Raw genomic sequence first — 24,105 nt, 5'->3', positions numbered from 1 at the left:
CAGTTATGACGATTGTTCTGACCCTTAACCCCTTCGCCATGTGAAAATATGTCTTATTTTGGAAGGTTTTTAGACCAGGACTTTAGGATGCAATAGCTTTTGTTTAACATGCTCCACATTCTCCATTGAGGGTTTAAATTCAAGTAGATACTTGGGGCAAGACATCCATCCAACTCCAGCTTTTTATTACCTTCATTAAGTCTACATTTCAGATCATTATATACAACAAAAACATCCGAAAATGTGAAAATCGCCTTTTTTTTTCAGCAGCAAGGGGTTAAGGTTACAGAGGGGGGGAAACACAATAACAAAAAAATAAGTAAAGCTATAAACTTTGCAGATATATGCTTTTTTTTAAATCACCACGTGCATTTATTCTATCAATACGAGACACAAACAGAGATAATAAATTGTGGCCTTTTTTCTGGCCAGTTTTCTTTGGATGGACAGGGCATTTCTCAGGGGGGCAGTGCCCCCCCCCAAGCCCCCCCGTAGCCACGCCCCTGCATTACATGGCTGTCCCTTCTCAGATTTGAGATTTATTTATTTTATTTTTTTCCCTACATAGATATTTGTGATTAGTTCCCAGTTGACCATCTTTTGGACACACAAAACTAGACACCTGACTGTGTGTTTCTAATCGATTTCATTCATTTTACAGATGAGAAAGCTAATCAGCCAGTATAATAACATCTAAAAGAACCTGTCATTAGAACAGTGTCTGGTTAATCTTTGTAAGGTGTAGGATAAAGTCACTTCAGCAGGCTACAGAGTACGCCGTAGTTCTGCATCAAATAAAAAACCCACACATTCTAAACACAACAAGAGTCGGACATAAATTTGTATTTTTTCTTGGTGAACATAGATTGTGCCAATACAGAAGGTGGATTGATAAGGATATCCAGTCGTTTCCATTGTACAAAGATGTCAAGCAATTCATTCTAGAAAGACACGTGACCATGCAAAGGCAGTCCTTCTCTGAAATGCATTTTCCCACTTTAATGCAGGCCTGTGCAGGCCCCCAGCATGCATATTCTTTTTAAAAAACAAATCTAATGATTTAAGATATAACATGAGGTAAATGTTCTAAAACTAAAATATGCCTGGACTTCATGGCAAGTCAAAGCATGTTTTAGGACGTCATGGTGAAATGATTCCCCATTTGAGGGGGCCATGCTCTTACTTTTTACTGTTGGTTAATAATGTGCTGGGCAGTTTGCTGTGTTGAATAAATGTAAGCCAGTTGCATGTTATCTTTGCGCCTAATGTTTGACAACACTTGCATATTCATGCACCCATCAGACACAGCACAACTCTTGTGGAGCTTGTTCATCGAAACTTACTGTTCTCTCTCTGCTTGAGCAAGTTCTGGGACAGATTCCAGTAATTATCCGTTATTAAAGAGTCGCAGCCGAGACGTGTGAGGATTAATACTCCGGTCGAGAGATTTGTTAGTGCTTTTCATTGCCGCATGTGGACGTTTGCTGTCACATCGCTGCCGTTCATTGGGCAAATTATGTTGAAACGAATAGTTAGATTCCGAAGAAAAAGCTTCAGCGGAGACTCGTATTTGTGACAAAAGAATTTCTTATTTCCAGCCTTTTCTCTTGTTTTTATGGTCACTTCGTGGTTTGGCTTGGCCTCATTACTAAGCAATCTGTGTAGAGAGGGCAGATACGTAGTGACTGGCATTGTTCTTTGATTGGCATGCCAGCTTAAAGCAAAGGCCACGCTAATAAACACCAGGGCCCTGTCCATCTCCGAGAGCTTCTTTGACCACAGGCTAGTGTTTTACTTACAGGTCAGTGGCTGCATTGTGTCTGTCTGCCCCTGAGACTCTCCTTCAGATGATGTAACCTTTTCAACCTGAACTGCTGAACCCCGGCCGAGAGGCTGCACAGAGCTCTGCTGCACCACCACTTTCATTTGATTCCCTTTCTGACCTGAACTCTAACTCTGGCTCTTGAAATGAATCCTTTATTGTGTGAAATGATTCATCTGTGTTCACATTCAGAATATTATTAAGAAGAGAATCTGAATCGGTAAGCAGCATTTATAGCAATCAAACTGTAACAGTACCCATTCCTAACTGTGTTCTTTGGGGCGTCTTCATTTGATCTTTAACGAACGGTGAAAGTTCCACAGAATCCAGCGAAATGTCTGCACTTGTCCTGGTTTCTTTTCTTTTTCCTTTTCTGGTTTTTGGCTCAGAACCCTGCAGAAAACTAAATCAAATCAAATTTATTTATATAGCACATTTCATGTACAAACAATTCAAAGTGCTTTACATAAAATAAAAGCATTGCAGCAGGGAGTGGAAGAAGCATTAAAATACATAAAAGAATATAAAGAGAACAAATAAAATCATTTAAATGAATAACAGTCTAGATAAGTTCAAAGATACTGTGCAGATTTCATGCATAGACACATGAGAACAGAAATGTCTTTAACCTGGATTTAAAAATGTCTACATTTGGAGAAAGTTTAATCTCCACTGGCAGTTTGTTCCACTTGTTTGCAGCATAAAAGCTAAATGCTGCTTCTCCATGTTTAGTCTGGACTCTGGACTGGACCAGCTGACCTGAGTCCTTGGATCTAAGAGCTCTGCTGGCTTTATATTCTCTGAACATATCACAGATGTAAACCATCAGCAGGCTTTTAAAATCTATTCTGTGACTGACTGGAAGCCAGAGTAAAGATTTTAAAACTGCTGTGATGTGTTCAGATCTCTTAGTCCGGGTTAAAACTAGAGATACTAATTGCCGGTTTGTCGTCGTGTGAAAAAGATTGGAAGTTTTGAATTCCTTTGAAAGAGGAGCTTTAACGAGCAAATTAATTAAAAGTAAATTCGGATAAATGACTCGATCGTCAGGCTTTTTTACTCTGACCCCTGCCGGAGTCCATGTTTGCTCATCTGATGATTCCGAGTTTTAAATGTTGCTTTAATATAATTCGTATTGAGCGGAGCACTTTAGTGACTTCTCAGCTCTGAGTCTGCTTGCTATCCACCACTGATGGAGACGTTCATGCAGCTGAGGATTTACTTATCTGGTATCCATATAGTCTCACATATATGGAAGCACGTGCTAAATAATTTCCCCACCGTGCAGAAGGATGGGAGAGAAAAGCATTCAGCATGAGACGGGCCGGAGTGAAATAAAAATGCTGCTCCCTGCATTTTGGCTGAGACGGAGATGGTAAGGCTTTTTTTTTTTTTTTTTTTTTAGATGTCACACTATTCAGTTTTAATTCTAGGGGTCACATTTTGATTCAGAATGGATACTTGACTCAGCAGAGTTCTAAAGTTTAAAAGAATGAAGGAGGCTTTGGAATTGATGTATTTAAACGGTTATAACCAATGATTAGAATACAAATAATGTGATTATAGATAAAAAAAATAAAAAAAAAGTGGGCTTAGGGTTCACCTGTCAGATTTAAATAAATGTGAAGTGCTGCTTTCCCTGTGATAAGGATGAGATGATATCTTCTGAAGTCATAAAGTGCTGCACTGCGGGACCTCCTGTTTTAATTCTGGGAGATGGTGGATGATGTGAGCCTGGTGACTCTTTCTTCTTCTGCCTTCTTCTTCTCTGGAACGTTGTGGAGCAGAATCCAGGCTGGTGGCAGTCTTATCAACATCTAGTCCCGTAAGCCAGGGGGAGCATGTATGAAGTCAGCTTGGCTTAATGGATGAGGCTCGTTTAAAAATCAGTTTTGTAAATCGATTCTAAATATTATAAAAAGAAAACGTTATTTGGAGGTGTTTTGTTGTTGTTTTGGTTCATATTTTAGGAATTTAGCCAATTGGTACCTACATTGCAATCACTGGCAAAAGTAACTTTAATCTTCAGCAGACCTATTCTGCTGAAGATTTTAAGATTTTCTAAGATGTAAGATTTTATAAGGAGCCCCCACTGCTAGCTACTTATAGATACCGGCTAACAAACCACATGGAAGCTCCACTTACCTTTCTGATGCTTCCACGAGAAGCACGAGATACTTCTCATCTGAGGTTCAAACGTGTCGGGCTCAATCTGTCCATAGTTCCCCTGAATTCCTGGTGTCCACATCTGTGTCCACACACCCATGCAGCTCTCTCAGAGAAGGAAAGCAGCTGCACAGAGCACCTTGGTGAGCGCAGCGCAGGAACCGAGCAGCGTTTCTGAACAGGCTCAGTCCAAAACCAAACATGTGGAGTGAGGGATTTTACAGACATCCTTCTTTCTCTGTGTGTGTGTGAAGATCTGGTAAACGGTGTAAGACCCCATGAAACTTGTGTGAAAATCGTGATTGCTCTTTCTGTGAAATAGAAGTCATGGCAGGGCAGTTTCACAGATCTGACAGGGAAAAGAACAAAGTGTTGCAGAACTGTCACTAAAAGCTTTTTGTCAGGACTGAGGCAGCTCTAGGTTCTGCTGAAATGTAGAATGTTGCACTTATATTTTACTGACTCTGAAAACTTTATTCACAGATCAAATCAAATTTATTTATATAGCACATTTCATGTACAAGCAATTCAAAGTGCTTTACATAAAATAAAAGCATTGCAGCAGGGAGTGGAAGAAGCATTAAAAAAATACATAAAAGAATATAAAGAGAAACAAAAAATCATTTAAATGAATTAAAAAACAAGCAACAGTCCAGATAAGTTAAAAGATATCGTGCAGATTTCATGCATAGACACATGAGAACAGAAATGTTTTTAACCTGGATTTAAAAATGTCTCCATTTGGTGAAAGTTTAATCTCCACTGGCAGTTTGTTCCACTTGTTTGTAGCACAACAGCTAAACTGCAAACTCCCAGCATGACATGACATTAATCCAGTTAGCCATTAAAAACAAACAGACAAACACCATCACATGTACAAAGTTTACGTCCTGAGTGCAGTTTCTTTCTCCGGCTGAAGCGGATTCCCCTCCTCTCCTTCTCCACCTCGGTTTATGGAAAGGTGCCTCGGTGAATGGGCTCTTTTAGCAGAGTGTAATTGAACCTGACCCGCATGCACAATTAACGCTAACCCATAATATTTGTTCAGTCGTGTTGGGACTTGGATGGCTCGGCTCCAGCGGTGAGGGCAACCTCAGCGCAGTCAGCTGAGCCATCCATCACGCTGCTTCCTTATGGCTCCACAGTGAAAGGCGAGAGCACAGCCATGAACGGGCCGGTGCCAAACGGCGAGCCGTGCGGAGGGGAAATCAAGGCGTTGCTGAAAGTTGTATTCTTGGTAAACCAAAAGTCGGTTTGCTTCACATCCCTTCTTGGCTCTGCCTAAACGGCAGGGGCGTGGCTACCGGGGGGCTTGGGGGGGGGGGGCACTGCCCCCCTAGGAAATGCCCTGTCCATCCAAAGAAAACTGGCCAGAAAAAAGGCCACAATTTATTATCTCTGTTTGTGTTTTGTATTGATAGAATAAATGCAGGTGGTGATTTTAAAAAAGCATATATCTGCAAAGTTTATAGCTTTACTTATTTTTTTGTTATCCTGTTTCCCCCCCTCTGTAACCTTAACCCCTTGCTGCTGAAAAAAAAGAAGCGATTTTTACATTTTTGGATGTTTTTGTTGTATATAATGATCTGAAATGTAGACTTAATGAAGGTAATAAAAAGCTGGAGTTGGATGGATGTCTTGCCCCAAGTATCTACTTGAATTTAAACCCTCAATGTAGAATGTGGAGCATGTTAAACAAAAGCTATGGCATCCTAAAGTCCTGGTCTAAAAACCTTCCAAAATAAGACATATTTTCACATGGCGAAGGGGTTAAGGGTCAGAACAATCGTCAAAAATGCTTTCCAGTTGGTTCCATTGAGGGGAAAAAAAAAAAAAAGCTTCATAAAAAAATTCCACACTGTTAACAAAATTGACGGTCATGATTTATGCTAGTGACCATATTTTCATTATTGAATTATTATTATTTTTATTATTATTATTATGCTTGAAGTTGTAGTAGTGGTTTTCCACTGATTCTTTCTTTTTTTTTTTTTTTTTTTTTTTTTTTTTTCTTTTTTCAGGTTTTGTTTTCTGCCCCCTCAGATGAGCTAACTGCCCACCCACACATGCCATTCTGGTCACACCTCTGCTAAACGGTGACTTCAGAAATGCATGCCGGGCCGGATGAATCGGTTTTCGAATGTTCCCCGTGTCTGGAACGTGCTTTGTTAATGGGTGCCGTGCAGTAAAGATGCAGGAGACTGCTAAGTTGTTGTGACTGCCAATAAATGCGGAGGATTCTGAGCTCCTCAGGCGAAGAAACTTTCTGTTGGATTTGGTCCTCTTCCAGTAAGATGCGCGTCCATTATCAGAATGAAGCCGGGTGGGAGCCGGGTGGGATTTAGTCTGGAAGTTGGCATTGAGGCAACGTTCTCTGGGATCCAATAAAAGCTGAAACTTGAGTTCATCAGGAAACACACTTGGGTTTTCACATGCATGAACTTAATTATTGCTTTTTCTGCAGAGTCCCTTGGGATGGTATCTGACAAACACACACTCCTCCGGGGAGAAACACCTGAGATCTAGCAGAGTTTGTTTGTCTTTTATGTCCCATCGGGGGGAAAGTGGGGGAAGTCTTTACCTTGTCACCAGATTTAAAAGCTCTGGTTCTAATCTAAGCAATAGCTTTTTGTGTTCATACGTCAGAGCAGGCAGTGGAAATGGGAGTTAATGAGATCTCAGGAGAAAAGAGTGCCAGGTTCAGTGACACATTAAGTGCAGCAAAAGCAATTCACGCCTTTTATATGCAGTTACCTGATTTTAGCAGGGAGAGACTATGATGAATGGATCTGTGTTACAATGGTGGATCAATGCCATCGAGGTTTAATTACTCATTCATGACACGCGATACTAGATAATCATTTATCTGAAGGAAGACGCTTTTTTTTTCTTCATAAATGTCTGCAAATTCAGGGATGCAAACATTAGTTTTTGTTTTTAGATAATGATCTTGTTACTCCCTTCCATTCACAGCTTCCATTTGACCAGATTTCCACTTAGAAAATGAACTTTGCTGATCCCTAAAAGGAACAACTGTGTCATCCAGTTTCAGTAAGACTTAGAAAATGACCTCATGAACTGTCTGTGTGCTACAGGAGCACCGTAATATATCTATATATATATTTAAGATAACATAAAGAAGCCAAGAGGAAAATTCAGCCAGTATAGGTTTGCACAGATATTATCACACTCCAACAAAACTCCATGGAGTGTTGTGTCTTCCCTCTGTGGTTTATGGGAATGTATGTCAGTGGAAGCATTTTAAAGCTGTGAAGCACCACTGCTATGGTGTGACCACAGATAAAAAGAATATACAAAAAGGTAGATATTTAGTTGTTCTGGGCGAGCTGAAGGTTATTTTGACAGATGTCAATGCTAGTTCCTGTTGGGAACCTTTTTAAACTCACATAGACTGATAGAGACTGATTTGTATTTTTTTTGGTCCCCAGCTAGCAATGTTATTTGATTTTGTTCGTTGTTTTTCTTCCATTTTTCTCAGTACATTTCTTTTTCTGTTTGTTTTAAATCCAAAATGAATGTACGATCCAAATAATAAGAGAAGAGAAGCTTCTTAGTGTTCATGGAAGCCGTTGCGACTGGATGAACACACATCTGCATCTAATTTACTTCAATTCATTTAAAGCAATCTCTCTGATTTGTCAGCCTCCTTGTGTTGAAGGCTATTGACCTCTTTTTAACAACACATCTCTCTTTTTCACTCCAGTGTGCAAGGATCCCCCGTACAAAGTGGAGGAGTCTGGATATGCAGGCTTCATCTTGCCTATTGAGGTTTACTTCAAAAACAAGGTACGAGCGCTTTACAGCGGGAGGCTTTTCTGTTGGGTTTGTGGTTTCACAGGGACAACTGTCAAAGATATCAATGCTGATGACGATGCAACATGTATTTAACAAGTCCAAAATATTAACAAGTGCTTTAAAAGCAATATACAGATTTGCAGAAAAGCGTGTGGAGCTCTTCTAAGCACTCACTGGCAGTAAATGCTCCAGAAGATGAGCTGCTGCGTTCACAGAAGAGCAGAGTGAATACGGAGGAAATGTTTGTGTTCATCCCTCCAGAAACGTCTTTAGAGCATATCAGGACTGCAGAACATGCGTTAAAGTATCCAAATGTCCTGATTCTTCCTTTTCCAGCAGTTTTGGTTATCTGAGGGAAGTTTGCTAAAAAAAAGGAGAAACTGCTCATCGCTTCTCACTTTAGTTTTGGTCCATGCATGGCCATTTCTGCCGTACGATAGCTTTTAATCATGGTTTTCTTTGTTAAAGTGGGTAATAATATGAAACCTCTGAACTTGATCTTTTTGGAAGTATTTGAAAAATGTGAAATATGAATTTGAGCCGCGTTCAAAGTTCCATGTTTTTGGACTCTTTACCCATGTAGAGTATTTTTACTGGAAACGACCGACTTTTTTCCTTTCAGAGCTTCCAGAACTCTGACATTACTCTAAGCAAGTCTGCTTCCCCGTATATCTGAATGAGCGCACAGTGACAGTCTCTCCAGAGCTCACCAGTAAGGTTTGCATATCTCTTTGAGCTGAACTCAAACGGATGGTCAAAGGCAAATGTGCTTCTCAGGGGAACCCTGTGGGAGTGGGTCATAAAAGGCCTCCTCCTGCACCTGACTGAAGTAGCCATGAGAAGCAGTGACTTTTAACAGAAACTAGTCCAAAACGTCGCTGGTGCTTTTTCATTTTCCTTTATCATGAATCTGATGGCAACTGAATGTGTCAGTGTCATATGGGAAGTACGCCCCCGATGCTTTTCCAACAATTTTGCAACAACATATTAACATATACATGTCACACGGCTGGAGTGACAGATGCTGCAGTCGTATTAACAGATGGACATTCGCAGCAGCTGCAGGTTAAGTTTGTTCTGCTGCTTTTGTGCAGCCTTCGAACTGAAATCAATATTTTCAACTGCATGCAACACGCAGGGTTGGGTACCGAAAGGGGATGCAAACGCTGAAACCGATCATGCAATGTAGCATGAGACTGTAAACAGTATCTATTCATCTAATATATCAGTAGAAAATCTATAGATTCTTTTTATTGACCCTCATATTCAAAATACTACACGGAGCTGCACCACCCCCACTTAAGCAGTTCATCCAGCCTGCCTCAGAACGAACAGTAAGAACAACCAGAACAGTTCTTCAGGGAAAATCCCAAAAAGAAAAAGCGCTTTTGCACACAACTGCTTCTCATATATAGCTATAAAAGAATGGAATGAACTCCCCCAACACATAAAGTCCTGCATAAACATCAAAGATTTCACCAAACAAATTAAAATGCACCTACTATTAAAACAGACGTGCTCCCACTGATAATTGTTTTTTTGTTTGTTTGTTTTTTTTTTAATTTTTATTTATTTATTTATTTATTTATTTATTTATTTAGTCAGGCTGCTTAAAGACTTTTTAAAGAAAATATGAATCAATATGTATAATTTGGAAATGAACAAATTAAAATGATTAAAATAGACCCACTGTAATTAGGTTGTTTTTTTTTTTAAAACAAAGAAAGGAAAAAAATGATAATAATTCTACTCCTTACGCCATCCCCTTTAAGGACTACGGGTGGAAAATGGCACTTCTGCTAAATCCGATGTAACCATCTTGTTGTTGTTGTTCATGAAATGGCTGATTTATGGTATTGCATGCTCATTCATTCATTATTAAAAAGAGAACATAGTGCCAACGCTGCCAGTGGCACACACTTGTCAGGCTAATATGAATTGTGATGCTAACGGGACTGTACTTTGAACTTTGGCAGTGAAATATGCAAATATCTTTTGCTAATATCATGAGCGTATCATAGCGCTCTCTGTGACAGTTGTGAGGAGGTCAATAATGTGAGATCAGTGTCCTAAAGGGGAAGTTCGTTTTTTGAATTTTTTTTATTCTGGCATAAAATACGTTCATCTACTCACCGATAACACACGATAACGTGTTCATTCATTCATTCATCTTAAAGTATTGGTGAAATAAAGACAGGTAATGCCTTATTTAGAGGCTGTATTGTCTCTGGATATATGGATATATGCCAATCTGAGTAATCTAAATATCTTCCGAAGGACGCCGACTTTCACCAAACTGTTATCGGTGAGTAGATGAAGGTATTTTATGCCAGAAATAAGGTCCAGGTTTAAAAAAAAAAAAAAAGAACTTCCTCTTTAATGTGGTTACTTTAACAAATCATGAAGGTAATAAACATATCCCATGTAGAATGTTATTAGTAGAATAGAATAGAATAGGATAGAAAAATACTTTATTCATCCCCCAATGGGTGAAATTCAAATTAGTCAAGTAGCTCAAAAAATTATTAATATTTACAATGATTGTATATTAACAAGAACAATAACAATACCATTTCAAATAAAAATATTACTACTAATTAATAATAATAAATGACTAAATAAATTAAAAAATGTAAAAAAATAGTGACACAGATGCTGGCCTTTAAGGTGCGTTAAGGCTGTAGCATGGTTGCCGCGTCTGTCACGGCGGTGTCGCACCGTGATGTCAAAATGACGTTTCAGGCCTGGCGCTTCCCTTGAAAAGACGCCGCAGCGCGTTGTCGTGCACCAGTCGATTTTTGTTACTTGGCGGCGCCGAGCACAACGAACCGGATGGACTGTTGTGAGACCAGGCTCAGTCAGGAGGTGCGTTTGTACAGACAGCTGTACGAAACTGCAGTGAAGCAGCACAGGGAGCACGTAAACTCCCAAAACTGGTGCACAGAGATTGGCAGAACTTTGGGGAAAGAGGGAGAGTTCTGTAAGAATGTGTGGAAGAAGCTACGGGACAGATACCTGAAGGCAAAGAAGAGGGCAGAGACTCAGTTGATGCCGGGGGCTTCAGACCTTCACCTCTATTGACTGAATTAAAAAATTAAAATGATCCAAAAACTGCAGCAGTATCATTAATTACAGTATTCCTGCTCTTGACAGCGGCATTGTTTTCTTCTCCACTTTCCTGGTTGTTCCTAGCCTGTGCTTTGTTCTGCTGAGGTCTTTATTAGATAGCTGAAAGACTGTCTGAGGGAAACAACACATAACTTGAAGTTGGTAAAGTCTCACCGGGCTGAATTTCCTTTCCTGTCTTGTTGGCTCGCCACTTTTCCTCAGGAAGAACCGAAGAAAGTTCGCTTTGATTACGACCTCTTCCTCCACCTGGAGGGTCACCCACCGGTCAACCATCTTCGCTGTGAGAAGCTCACCTTCAACAATCCAACGGAGGAGTTCCGGAGGAAGCTGCTGAAAGCTGGAGGGGTATGATTGAGCTTGGAGCTTAAACGGGAACCATTTTTGTTATTAATCCAGGGAAGGGGCTTCACTGCCCCACGATTGATTATCTCATTATTGTTACAGATTGGTAGCACCTGGTAGATGTTCATATTGAATTTTATTTCTGTCAACAAAAGCCAACAATATGTTTTTCAAGTCTTAGTTTAGTCAGTGGTCCTTGGGCCTGAGCACAGTGTTTCCTACTGAAGAGGCGATCTTTAGTAACCTTCCTTTTAAAAACAGCTGGTCATTACAGTTTCTAACAACGACTAAGGGAACAGGAGAAAAGTTTGCTTGTTGCCACTGTTATAAGTGACAGATTTTCCAAAAGGCTAGCTCTGTCACCCCTCAGGTCAAAGGTTCCCGGTGCCAGTCGCAGCCGGGGTCTTTCTGTGGAGTTTGCATGTTCTTATTATGCCTGTGTGGGTTCCCTCAGAGATCTCTGGCTTCCTGCCGCAGTCCAAAGACATGCAGGTTAGCTAAATCGGTGTTTCTCAGTGGCCATAGGAGCGAGAGTGAGCGGGTTTGTTTTCGCCCTGTGATGGATTAGCAAACAGTCCAGGGTGCACCCTGCCTCTCGCCCAATGGCTCCAGTCCTCCCCAACCCTGAATAGGATAGAACAGGTATAGAAAATGAATAAATAAAGTCCCCTAGTCTGGAAAGTGTCATAAGGGCATCCACCACGAAGACTAAACAAAGTAGCGCAGACATATTTTAGTACCCCAAAGGCCTGTTCTGAAGCTATTACATAAGAGAGTCCAACTCGCTTCAGCACAGCCCTGTAAGAAAGCGCCACAGTGCCAGGTTTTGGATAGATGCAGCTGAAGATCACTTCCTCACTCGTTCATATTGTGGCTTCACAGCTCTATGCATAGCAGTTCAGCACCAACCCGTGTGAACGTCAACCGTGCAGGACTCAAGACTGCAGTGGAAATATAGATGGCTTTGGACATGAAGCTGTATGACATCCCATATTAGCAATATTATTTATGAACATTTTCTTACCCCCTGCTGCGTCCTGTGACCCAAGTTCCAGCCCCGTTTTGGTATTGATGAAGGTATTTGATAATGAAGTTTTGATGCTTTCAGAAAGTTTCAAAGCACTAAAATCATCTGATCCTGATTTGAAATAGTAGTTTTTTTTGTTACAGAATTGCATTATTTTACCACTCCTCTGTTGGGAGTGCAGTCAGTGTCCCCCCCCCCCCCCCCCCCCCCCCCCCCCATCCACTGGACTTCTGTAGTCTGGAGTTTTATGGCCAAACCTAAGTGCCCTCCATTTACTTTGCCCCGCACCCCTGCTTAGTCTAAAGAAAGGCTCGGGGTCTGACATTACATGCTGAGACGTAGTTCTGCTCAACAAGAGTGTAATCACTCTAATGGCTAAAGATGGAGTGTATCAGGCTGTGGAAGTTATTTCAGCGTATTCCACAGATATGGAAAGTAATACATTTGGGTTGGCTTGAGCTGAATGTCGTCGTGTGTGTAAAATATATAAATTTTACTGAATACAAAGATTACCTAATTGTTCAATACTTATATTCCACCTGTTTTTCCACCAAAGCAAGAGATGTTTGAGCGAACGCTTGCCTACACTGGCTCCAGTTTGGTGACAAACGGGGGCTCCTTTTTTCACCAATGCCCTGTAATACTGCAGCAGGCAGATTCTCGGCCCACTTATTTACTTTGTGATGTTGATGTTAAACTGTTTGGTCTTCATTTTTAACTTTGGATGTTGTCTTTTAAACGAGTTGTTGATGTTGGGCTGTAATTCTGCTTTCTTTCTTTCTTTGTCCACAGCAACGGGATCCTCAGAAACGGGGTTCAGAAGACTCAAAAGTAAGATTGCTTACAAGCTTTTCCTGTGACCTTTGAATCGTGCATTCAAAACAGCTGTGTTTTTCTCTGGCTTCTGAATCATGTCGCCCATCACCTCAGTAGAAACAGTTGCTCTTTGTTGGAGCCCCGCGCTGACACATATTACAGAAAGAAGTTGTTTTTAAAATGGCCTGTGTGGGCTTTTGATGCTTTGGCAGCGCACTCATTAGTTTCTCATTCGTCTTTATTATTCCTTATATAAACCTCTCTGAATGCTTAACAGCTCTGAGCACACAGATGTTATTTTTTCAATGAGTGCTTGTAGAACAGCTGCCTGTGTTGGCCAGGACACTAGATTTTGAAACTCCAAATTTCTTCTGACTGCATAAAGAATAATGCCTTGTGTACACCAAGAGCGACCTACGCTAACTGAGCGCCGGAAATCCTTATTTCTCTATGGAGGGTGAGCGAACTGAGCGACCAGAGCGAATTCCAGCGATTAAATTCAAGCTAACTTTATGGTAATGAGCTATGACGCGGTTCGGCGAAAACCAATGACAATCCACAGATTGTAGGGGTCCGACAATACGCGTGGTTCGCAGAAACAAACTTTGGTTCCTAGTTGTTTCCTTGTTTGGTTCCTATCCAAACAATAGTCGTTTAATCCGGAGACTGTTGCAATTGCCGTGTCGAGTGCTTCAATACAATAGTGTAGTAACCCCACGCATACCTTTCTCACTGCAATTAAGTTTTATTTCTGATTTTATTTCGAATTTATTTTATTTATCACAGCTGCCTCTGCTATTCCTGCTCTTCTCAGGTGTACCTAATGTAGTTTTACATCATTTGTAACTTTATGTATATCTTCTATAACAAATTGTAAAAAACAACACGTTTATTCGTGTCCCTGCCCTCTCTTTCCTCCTTTGTTCTTTTTCACGGGGGTCCTGCACAGCCGCGGGGCCTTTAAAAATTGAACATTCTAAATGTGACTCCACGAGCGAACAAAGCTACCAAAGCGAATTCTCAAGCGAAGCTTCTCCAGCTACCTCCGCTACCAGGCAGCGTAGGTCGCCCTTGGTGTACACGCAGCATAAGAAGAGCAAATCGACTATGTGTAAACATGCTGGTATTCTTCTTGGTTCTCTTTGTTATATCTTTGGAAAGAATAACCAAATAGAGAACAGAGTCACTACTGTTATTTTTCCGTGCTGAAAATGAGTCTACCGAGTGACAAATGAAACGCACAATTTTTCCTTTTATGGTGTTTTTACCATTTATACAAAAAAAAAAAAAAAAAAAGATTCTGATCACGTCTTCAGCAACTACCTTGACCACTATGACATTAGAGGGAAGCTGACATGCCAGGACAGCATTTGGGTGATGTCCCTAATGCACTAAATCCTTGGAGTAATTCACCAAACTCTGCGAAGTCTCCAGGTGTAACACGTGTAGCAACGGGTGATGAAGTTCCAGCAGGACATGCTGCACTTTCCTTAGAGATATATCCACAATTTGCACAATGATCATGTGGGCTTGTTGCTTTTCCTCTGGCAGGTGATGGTAATGCAGGAGGGGTCGACCTCCCTGTTCAGCCAGCACCTCAAGCTGCCTTCACTTCCCAACAGCTCGCTGACATCCTCCTTTTCCGACCCAAAGAAGAGCAAAGGTTTCCACGGATCAAAGGTCAGTGTCGGTTCCAGGTACAGCCCACGGCTGCATTTTTTTTTCCTGGCCACACCAGCTCTGAAATGCGGCCTTAATCCCCACCTTTTTGGCAGGTTCAGAGATGTTCAAGATATTTGAACTCGCAGGATTCCAAAGACATCCATTTTGGCTGTCACCCAGCCATAAGCTCCGACTCCCCTGACTCTGAGATACGGTGTGTTTAGCTCCAATGTCCTTCTACAGATTTGATTCCCGCAAGATATTTAAGGCGAGACACGGCAGGCAAAAACAGTGATTTTTCATGCAGTAGTCAATTTTTAGATTTTGGGCCAGTCTACTCCTTCAATATGTGTTATTTCAAACCAGAAATTAAAATGTTTATTTCATCACATTTAGTTTAATCGCAGCAGTACGTTTCGCCCCAAATGTACCAAAATGAATTCCCCTATTTAAATCTTTAAAAACCGTTTTCTCAAAATCAGTTTTTTGTATTTTTCCAGTATCAATATCTCAGCCTATGGAGAACCTACTAACACCAAACTTTCCAGTTATACACTTAGCAGTATTCTGAAGATATTTACAGAAGGATTTGTTGATAAATCATTCCTGGCCTGATTTATGTGACATTATAATAAAAAAATATGGCAAAAATTGATGTTTTTTAGGCTATGGATGGTATATTTTGATTTCCTATAGGAAATGAAAGCAGATGTAATGAAATCCCTCTGTAATTTTCTTTTCATTTTGTGTGTAAACAAAATGAAAAAAGAATTTTGCACCTGGCTTTATCATATGTTCAGATCTAGCTTCTGGAAATATATATGTGCGCATATTTAATGAGATAATGCATAATTTGCATAAACTTAAAAATACATTTTTTTTCATACTTGTATAAGTAATCGATTGAGGAAGTTTAATGGTGATATCTATTATTTTAAAATATTACCCTATTCACCTGTAGCGTCTCGCCTTAACAGTGGGAGATTAGTGGAGATCTTAAAAGAAAAGGGAAAGATCTTGCTCCCCCTTAAAGACTTTGTGTGTGATTTTGAAACATTATCTGGGTGAGCACAGAATGTGAAATGTGTGAGAATGAAGTGGCATGTTGTTTCCATTACGTGTTATTTTTAGTCCCTTTAAATGGTGTCATTTAAGAGCCAGGTTAGCAGAGGCCCATTTCACATGGAAACGGTTTCCAGTCTAAACAGTGGGTGTGATGAATGGCTCGCGGAGCAGGAGGTCTCACGCACTTCTGCACCAACGCTCTTCTTTCTCTCCTTCCTTCTCATCATTTCAGGTTGGGCTTTACTGCACAAGGATCAGAACACTGGACATTTTGATTCGAGGAACTAACTTTGTTTTTAATTCCTTAAAGTTGAAGGCTTTATTATTACTTATCCATAGCTGAAGCATGTATAATGATCTCTGGTGTACTTAAGAAGATTCTTATGCTCCAGCAGCACAGGAGCCAGACCGAGTCAGAGTGAAAAAGATGGATAAACAAAATACATAAAGAAAAAACTAATGTCTAATTGCATTACATTATGTACATAATGGTGGCTGTTAAAGACAAATATACATTGGCAAGATTTGGGCAGGACTGGTTAAAATTTGTGTCTCTAAAGGTTAAAGTTGGTATGAGCCGATAGCCTAAAGGCATAAACTTCAAGATGAGACATTCAGCATAGCTTTTTATTTTAGTTTTATGCGATGTCGGAGTGGGAAAGAAAAGAATAGTTTGAGAGGATGAGGATGAGACTGTGAGGACTACAGCTCATACAGTCATTTTAATCAAAGTCCAGGTGACGCTGGCTTCTCTGTGCAGCCGCCCAGCTCTGCGACTGTTAGAGGACAGCCAAACTTTTTCATGTTGCGAGCTATTAGGTCATAAGTTGCAGTGCAGGTCAAGTGACTTTCTCAGCTGATTGTATCTGCACATGATTTGAACACACCTGCGTGTTTGTGTGTGTGTGTGTGTGTGTAGTTGGAAGGAAAAAGGCTAAACGAATTCCTTCCAAATTCTTTTCTAGTTTCTTTGGAAGTGATCTGCTGCTGCAGTTGTTTTTGTGTCCACTCACCTACATCAGGCAGCTGATATATGACGGGCAGCTCTCATGAATGCACTGCACCCGACCCGCGCCGCTCAAGTCGGCACAACTGGCAACATCTGGAGGTCCAGATATTCCTTATCCCCGAAGGGTGTTGTGAGGTCAAATCCTTGGAGCTAAATTAAGGGTTAATGTTGAGCCGTTTGATGGTTTTTTTGGTAGTAAACAAATTCAAATGAATATGCCATCTTGTTTTAAAAGGTTGTTAATGCCCAGTGATGGCCAAAATTCTGTCAAAGCTGCTTAAATGTGTAAATGAATGTTCCTTCTTACATTGTTTCAGTCATCGTGGTATCTGACCTGTATTCTGATTTCCAGAAAGATCTTAAATTGATCGATTTGTCATCCTACAGAATAGCTTTCTACGACTCTACATGTTGAGTTAACTCTGCTCCAGAGAAGGAGGTGGCTTTGCTGGTCTTGTTTCCATATGTTTTTAGGAGTTTGTCCACTGTAAAGTTTCCTTCATCACTGGAAGGAGCGGGTGATTCAGGTGGAAATGTGGTCATCTTCCAACTGGAAGGTCGGCAGTCTGATTGGTGCACTCCCGTGTGCCAGACCCTGAACCCCGTCTTACACCCAGTGTGTAGAGAAAAAAACGACTTTATACAGAGTATGTACGTATATCAGAAGTGCTGTGTGAGTGAACGGGTGAATGAGAAAAGCATGCGAAACACTTTGTAGAACCAAGACAACAATAAAAAGCTGCTGTAGACTGTTTAGTAAAAGATTTGTGGAAAAGGAAGGGAGATGATTCCCTTTGGCATGTACTTGTATAGTACGACTGTATTTTCATCAAGCTTTCCTAAATGGGATTAGTTGCAAAGGGGCGGAAAATTTCCGGTAAATTTCCATGGGAAGTTAAGCTTGGGAATTTTGGATATATTCCATATTGGAAACTTTCCATGGGAATAATGCGAATTATGGGAACTAATGGGAATTTAGGAGAACTAACTGGGAATATATTATATCCAAGCATAAATATAAACAGAAGTCATAAGAAAACATCCATACAAAATGTTTTCAACAGATTTATTTGTAAGTAGAGTAGAACACGTTCTAATTACTTGTTTCATGGATGAACAAAAACAGGAGTGTTGGGTTCAATATTACCCATCCCCTAACCCCACTCATTCAAAAATGCACCCCCCAATCCAAAAATCTCCACAAAGTCCCATTCAAAATGTTAAATGAAAAAAGCCACTCTTCCTCCAAAACGTCCCATTAAACATGCAAATCTTCCTTCAAGCAATCCTCTGCATTTTTGCTCAGTCAATAGACTCTTCCTGGGCCTCATCAACATCCAACAACATGTCCCCTTCCTCAACATCCAACTCTGAGTCTTCCTCTTCAGTGTCACTTTCCAGCCTTGTTGAGGATGGCTCTGTGTCAGGCTCAAAGAGCCTTAGGTTTGCGCCAATGCCAACCAGCTTTTCCACTCTCACATTTGTGAGCCTGTTGCGAACCTTTGTGTGGGTGTTGCCAAACAGGGACCAGTTGCGCTCGGAGGCGGCTGATGATGGTGGGATTTGGAGGATGATGGAGGCTACAGGTGCAAGGGCCTCAGATTCATGTCATGATTATGCTAAAATGTACTTTCCTCAACTATATTTAAGTTCCCTAGAAGAGCCAACCTTCAATTTTGAAAATTCCCAGTTTATTCCCTTAAATTCCCATGGAAAGTTTCCGTCTTTGAAAATTCCGGGAATTTTGCAACCCTAAATGGGATTCATGTAAATGAATATGAGGACAGAAGAGGGAGTGAGAGCAGCCTGTGACAACTCTTTTGCCTGGTTTCCTTTTTCTGAATGACGAGGTGATATTCTCTTCAGAATCTTCTGATCATGTAAAGAACCACTGCGAGACATGATAAAGTTATCAGGCCTGAAAGCACTTTCTGTGCTTTCACCGCTGCAGACGCATGGTGGCAGTGTGGTTGGATCATCTTTGCATTGTAGGAGTTTCAATTCTAGAATTTCAAACTCCATACCAAGGAAATATTTCCAAAGCCCAAACTAAAGAAATGTTTTAAATAAACCCCTCCAGACCAACTGTATCCTGATGGAACGGATGCTCCTGACTAACGATGGGAGCACCAACACAGAAAGGAGTAACACGTAAACTGAACAGACACTTTAGCATTTTTTATCCTGATTGATTGTATATCCTTTGTGTAAATTGTCTATTTAGTGCCAAATAATTCATTCAAACTACCAAACGTCTTTTTTATTTAAACTGGAAAATGTCAGAGTAATATAGTAATTAAAAGTTAATTCCTTAATATGAATCTTTTCCTTTCCTTTAATAAAAGAGCAGTTTGGTATTTCTAGACTAACATTTGTCAATGATGTTAAGACAGAAGGTCCCAGTACTTGTTTCTTTTTAAAACTGCACCAGATTTCTCAGGGCCGAGAGAAGCCAGAGCAAAGTCAGAGGACAGTCAGCGGACAGGTTTAATTGTTCCACCTGACGTGGTTATGATGACTTAGGCTGGTTTGCTTGAACTCTCAAGTGTCTCGCTCACACAAGACACGCACGGATTCTCACTCCTTCCTGGTGTTACCTAACATGACCGATGACAAAAGAAAAAAGAACTCGGGGCGTATTTCCAAGTCATTCACCGAGTTGACTGCAAGTTTGCCCAGCTCCTGTGGCTCCAGAACCAGCCTAAACCCTCAGCCCAGCTGGTATGACCAGTTTGTGCTGATATGCTGGGGTTGGCTTTCACCAGAAATGGTGCTGTCGACCAAACATCTCCACTTTAGTCTCTTCTGCCCCAAAGGACATCGTTCCAGAAGTCTTATGGTTCTTCACTGAGGCCTCAGTTGGCGTGTTAGATGCAATCTGTGGAGTCTTGGGTTTCTGACCTTGCTGGGATGTCCACTCCTGGGAAGATTGACAGCTGTCCTGAATGTTTTCCTCTTGTGAATAATCTTTCTCTCTGTGGAATGATGGATTTATAACCCTTCCCAGATTGATGGGCAGCAACAGCTGCTTCTCTGAGATCGTGGCTGATGTCTTTCCTCCTTGGCATCGTGTTAACACACACCTGAATGCTGCAGAGCAGCAAACTGACAGAACTTCTGCTTTTATAGAGGCGCTCACACTGATAATTAGTTAATTAAGTGCATTTAATTAGCATTACCTGGCTGCTACTTACCCTCTTAATTCCCATGGAAGTAGTCCGGGTGTACACACACTGCTTTTGTTGTTGGTCTCGACATGGTTGGCCTGCACAGTAATGACATGGTCAAATGCCATGTTGTTTTTCATGTCAAGGTGAATCTATCCCATTTTAAGATCTGGCAAAGGCCAGATGATTTTTATTTTGCATGTCCTGATACGAAGGGGAACTCCCGTTTTCACGGGACTGTGACTTATTGCATTGGCCCTACAAAGGTTGACATAAACTCGAGTCACCTGCTAAGTTGCCAGTGTCGTGGTGTTGAAAGGTTTGTTAAAAGTGCCACTTTAGTCATCTATTTAATATTGATGGCCAAGAGGCGGTGTGTGTTTGTTCCAGAGCACTAAAAGAGTTTTTCATGTCGGGCTGCCCTGGCAGGGAAATGGCTTTACTGCAGTGGAGGAGTATGCTAAAGTTAAGATTGAGCTAGCAACTTTACATCCTGGGGCCCCTGGGGTCACCAGCCAATAGACCGAATGAAAGGTTTTAGTGGTGGTTGGGCAGAGTTGTAACACAAGCCGTCGTCTAGACTGCCTTAATGGGTTTACTGCATTGGTGAAATATTGACAGCGGGGCTGGAGGTGAGACCCAGGGACAAATGGCCCCTGTCGTTAGAATGAATGCGTTTCCTCCTTTCTGCTCGTTGCCCCCTTGCTCCACTTTTAACGTTGCGCATGTGTAGCTTTTGAAACGGCTCCCTCGCCACACTAAACGGCACTGCTCAATAGAAGTCCTGAGTTTGCTCTTTAAGCCCATAGATGAGTGCTAAGATGACCCTTTTGATTTTCTTTCAAGAGCGGAGCTTCTTTTCACAGATGGTAATGCCAAACTGCAGGGTGGCATGTATGTTTCCCCTTGTGTTAAAGACGGAGGATTAATCTTCTGAGGGCTTGGCTGGCTGCTTTTTGCCCACTTGGTTGTTGGGGACTGTGTATTTTCCCAGATCTACGCGTAACCTTGAGTGCGATCAATAAAATGTAATCGCAGTGGACATTTTTCCTGTCTCTGCAGTCGTGTTTTAACACAACAAAAACATTGAGTTGTATTAATTTGGCCTTTCAGCTGTATCAGTTCTTACTACTGCTATGGAAGCCCATCCAGTCATCAGCCAGCAGTATTTCAGCGTGGCTTATTTTGCCTGTCCTTCATTATATTTGCCCACTGACCTAAAGAGGGATTTCCCTCTTCTTTGTGTCCTAATCCTTTTGAGCTGAAGGTTTTTCTTTTGAAGCTTCAGTGATTCAGGGTCATTTTGCTCTAGTTTCTGGGTTTTTTGGGCATTTTTTTTTATCATGCAGTCATACATATGTGAAATTCAGACGACATAATTTACACTATTGGTAAAAAAAAAAAAAAAAAAAAAAATCCCAGCCGATGCTTATTATTCTGTCTTTGATTCTTTGTGTGTTCATTATGTAGGATGTTATTCATTTGGGTTTTGTAATCAACAGGATGGCTCCAAAGGAGGTGGAACTACCCTCCTCACCACTGCCACAACCACCACCAGCACCAACAGCAGCAGCTTCTCCAAACTCCACAAACCCTCCAAGGACCACAAAGACAAGCCTCCAAAAGACTTGAAAGAGCCCAAAAGTGCCTTCAGAGACTCTGGCTGGGAACCCAGCAAAGCCCCCAAAGAATCTTCGAGGAAACCCAAAGAGAACCAGCCGCTTAGAGAGAACAATCCTAAGATCGGATTCAAGGAACCCAAGTCTTTCTCCAAGGAGCATCGGAATGAGGGAATGACCCATGGACCAGGGCTGAACAAGCGCCTGTCCACCTCGGACACTGATGATCTTATGACCAAAAAACGCAAAAAGGGATTTTTGGATTCATCAGGACAGCAGATGTCGGGCTCAGATCCTCAGAATTTGGATAAGAAACTCTTGAAGGACAGATTGCAGATGGGGACAAGTAAATTACGACCAGATGTTGAGGAGGCAAAGCACAGGAAGGTGTCGGGGCTTCCCCCATTCCAGGAGCTGGTGGAACCCATCGACTCTGACATGGAGGACCACTCTACCAGATCGGATGTAAGTAGAGCACACTGCTTTGCCATTGTCTCACTGAAACCAGGACTGGTTTAGCAGCCTTTTTGAGTAAAGCCACATTTTCAATCATGAAGACGAGCCATGTTCCATTTATCTTGACAAAGCTTTGGAGGCTAGTTGTTTGTCTTCTGCACTCATCGAGCTTGTTGCACCGACTGAAATGGGAGTCGAGGCCGCCTTCCTGTGAGAAAAACTATCCACTTCTTCTGAGACTTGAAAGTGTAAGGATTTGTTGGTGGTCAGTCCTTTCTTGGTGTGGAAGTACTATAAAAGGAAAAAACCGGCAGGAAGGGACTCTTCTTTAATGGTGGTCTGGTAGGCTCGTGGGGGCTGGGTGGGGGAATTGGATGAAGGGGTGGACCCCAATAAACCTGGTGGGAGTCAGCTGCTTGCGTCTGTGTGGTCAAACATGATATAGATAAAGCTCGTGAAAGATGACTTTACTGGCTTTGCTCAAGCAATGACGGATTTTATTCGATCCAAATGTGCTCGGATAGAAAACATGGTTGTAGAGCGTGCCCACTTCTATAGTGCCCCTCTGTGCTTCCAGTCCTGGAGCAGGGCGAGAAAAACCCCGCCACAGTGACTCTTTTCATGAATAGGCTGACATTTGACAGGGTTGCCTGGTCCACGCACATTTGGTGGAGAACCTCCCCATAAAGAGGAGCTGTTTTAAAGGCAAATAGTAGAGGAGAAAGATTTATGGTTTTACAACACCTGAGGAGAAAGGGGAGATTCAGCCTGTGAATAGCAGAGTTCCTCTTTAATCCTTTTAGCTTTTGAAAGGGGGAAAAAGGCTGAGCATTTGTGATGAAAGGTCTAAATCCCTGTGCTTTGAGCAGCTCCCTTTTATATAACGGTGTTTTCTTTTCTCTTCTCAGATGCTTGTGTAAAGTGTGGGTCTTTTATGCCATCTTTCTCTGGAGGAGCAGCTTATTAAGGCAGGGGAGTTATTACCGGGCATGAACAGAACCTGTGTTTTTGTCCGAGCTGTATGGAAAAAGCCTTTTAAGTTTTACCATGCAGGGACCGGGGAGGGTTGTAAAAGGGATGTGGGGTGACAAATGCCAGGTGTTTGATTCTCCCCAGGCTAGCAACCCTGGTGGCCGAGCAGTGGGCCAACAGAGAGCGCCGCTCTCGTGTGTCATGTGACCACTTGTTTGATCTCGGTGTTTTCCACTGAGCACTGGGCCAGAAGCTGCACAGAGGCAGAAATGTGGAGATGGTGATGGCACAAAGAGAAAGCAGACTGTGGTGGAAGCATGAGAACCTTTTTTTAGTTGTGGATGTGGGTTTGTCACCTGCAGTATGTTGTTGTAGTGGAGCAGTGACAGGGGCGTGCACGTCATAGCTGGGTCTATGTGTTTAAATTACATGGAAACGTCCTATTATTGCACTCAACATCATATTTACGGACCGAGCAGTGAAACTGCAAGGACCCTATTGTATCTGTACTGTTTCTTATTATTCCGTCTCGTCTTTCCGTCCGATTCTTTGCAAAAGGTAATTGAACACTCATGAAATTTTGCAAGCACCACCTGCCAGTCGACGACATGAAAGAATCTAAACTTTATATTTTTTGGGAGTCGCTCATTGACTCTGTAGCGCCCCCTACGATACTTAAAAATGGTCCCCGCAATAGGAATAATTTCGCGTGGGACGATGAAATTCGGTACACCCATTCATCATGCCCAGACGCACAAAAAAGTCTCATGCCGCCATGGTCCCACGTCCACAGGAAGGCGGCCATTTTGGATGGAAAGTGAGTTTTCGTGCCATTTTTGCCCGATTCCACGCCTTGTATAAGATCGAACTCATCCTACAGATTTAATGCTACAGACTTCAAACTTGGCCAGGTTACTCTTAAGACATGGGGTGGGGGGGGGGGGAAGAGAATCATGGAGAAACAGGGCGTGGGCGTGGGCGTGGGCGTGGGCGTGGCGTCGCCTCAAAGTTCGATGACTCGCCATCACTCGCTACAA

The 24,105-nt window shown here is 41.7% G+C and overlaps 1 protein-coding gene across 2 annotated transcripts in view; it reads left to right on the top strand.

Moving 5' to 3' along the window:
* Window positions 1–24,105, top strand: part of mllt3 (MLLT3 super elongation complex subunit) — a 57,181-nt gene that overhangs the window by 16,961 nt on the left and 16,115 nt on the right. For both annotated transcript variants that reach the window (XM_075450634.1, XM_075450633.1), the window contains exons 3-7: window positions 7,713–7,795; window positions 11,135–11,278; window positions 13,095–13,133; window positions 14,670–14,798; window positions 21,524–22,105. In XM_075450634.1, coding sequence (XP_075306749.1) covers window positions 7,713–7,795; window positions 11,135–11,278; window positions 13,095–13,133; window positions 14,670–14,798; window positions 21,524–22,105 — 977 coding nt within the window. The remainder of the gene's footprint in view (window positions 1–7,712; window positions 7,796–11,134; window positions 11,279–13,094; window positions 13,134–14,669; window positions 14,799–21,523; window positions 22,106–24,105) is intronic.

Source organism: Odontesthes bonariensis, chromosome 19 (assembly GCF_027942865.1).
Source record: "Odontesthes bonariensis isolate fOdoBon6 chromosome 19, fOdoBon6.hap1, whole genome shotgun sequence".
Classification (NCBI taxonomy): domain Eukaryota; kingdom Metazoa; phylum Chordata; class Actinopteri; order Atheriniformes; family Atherinopsidae; genus Odontesthes; species Odontesthes bonariensis.
This window is presented reverse-complemented; position numbering and strand designations above follow the sequence as displayed.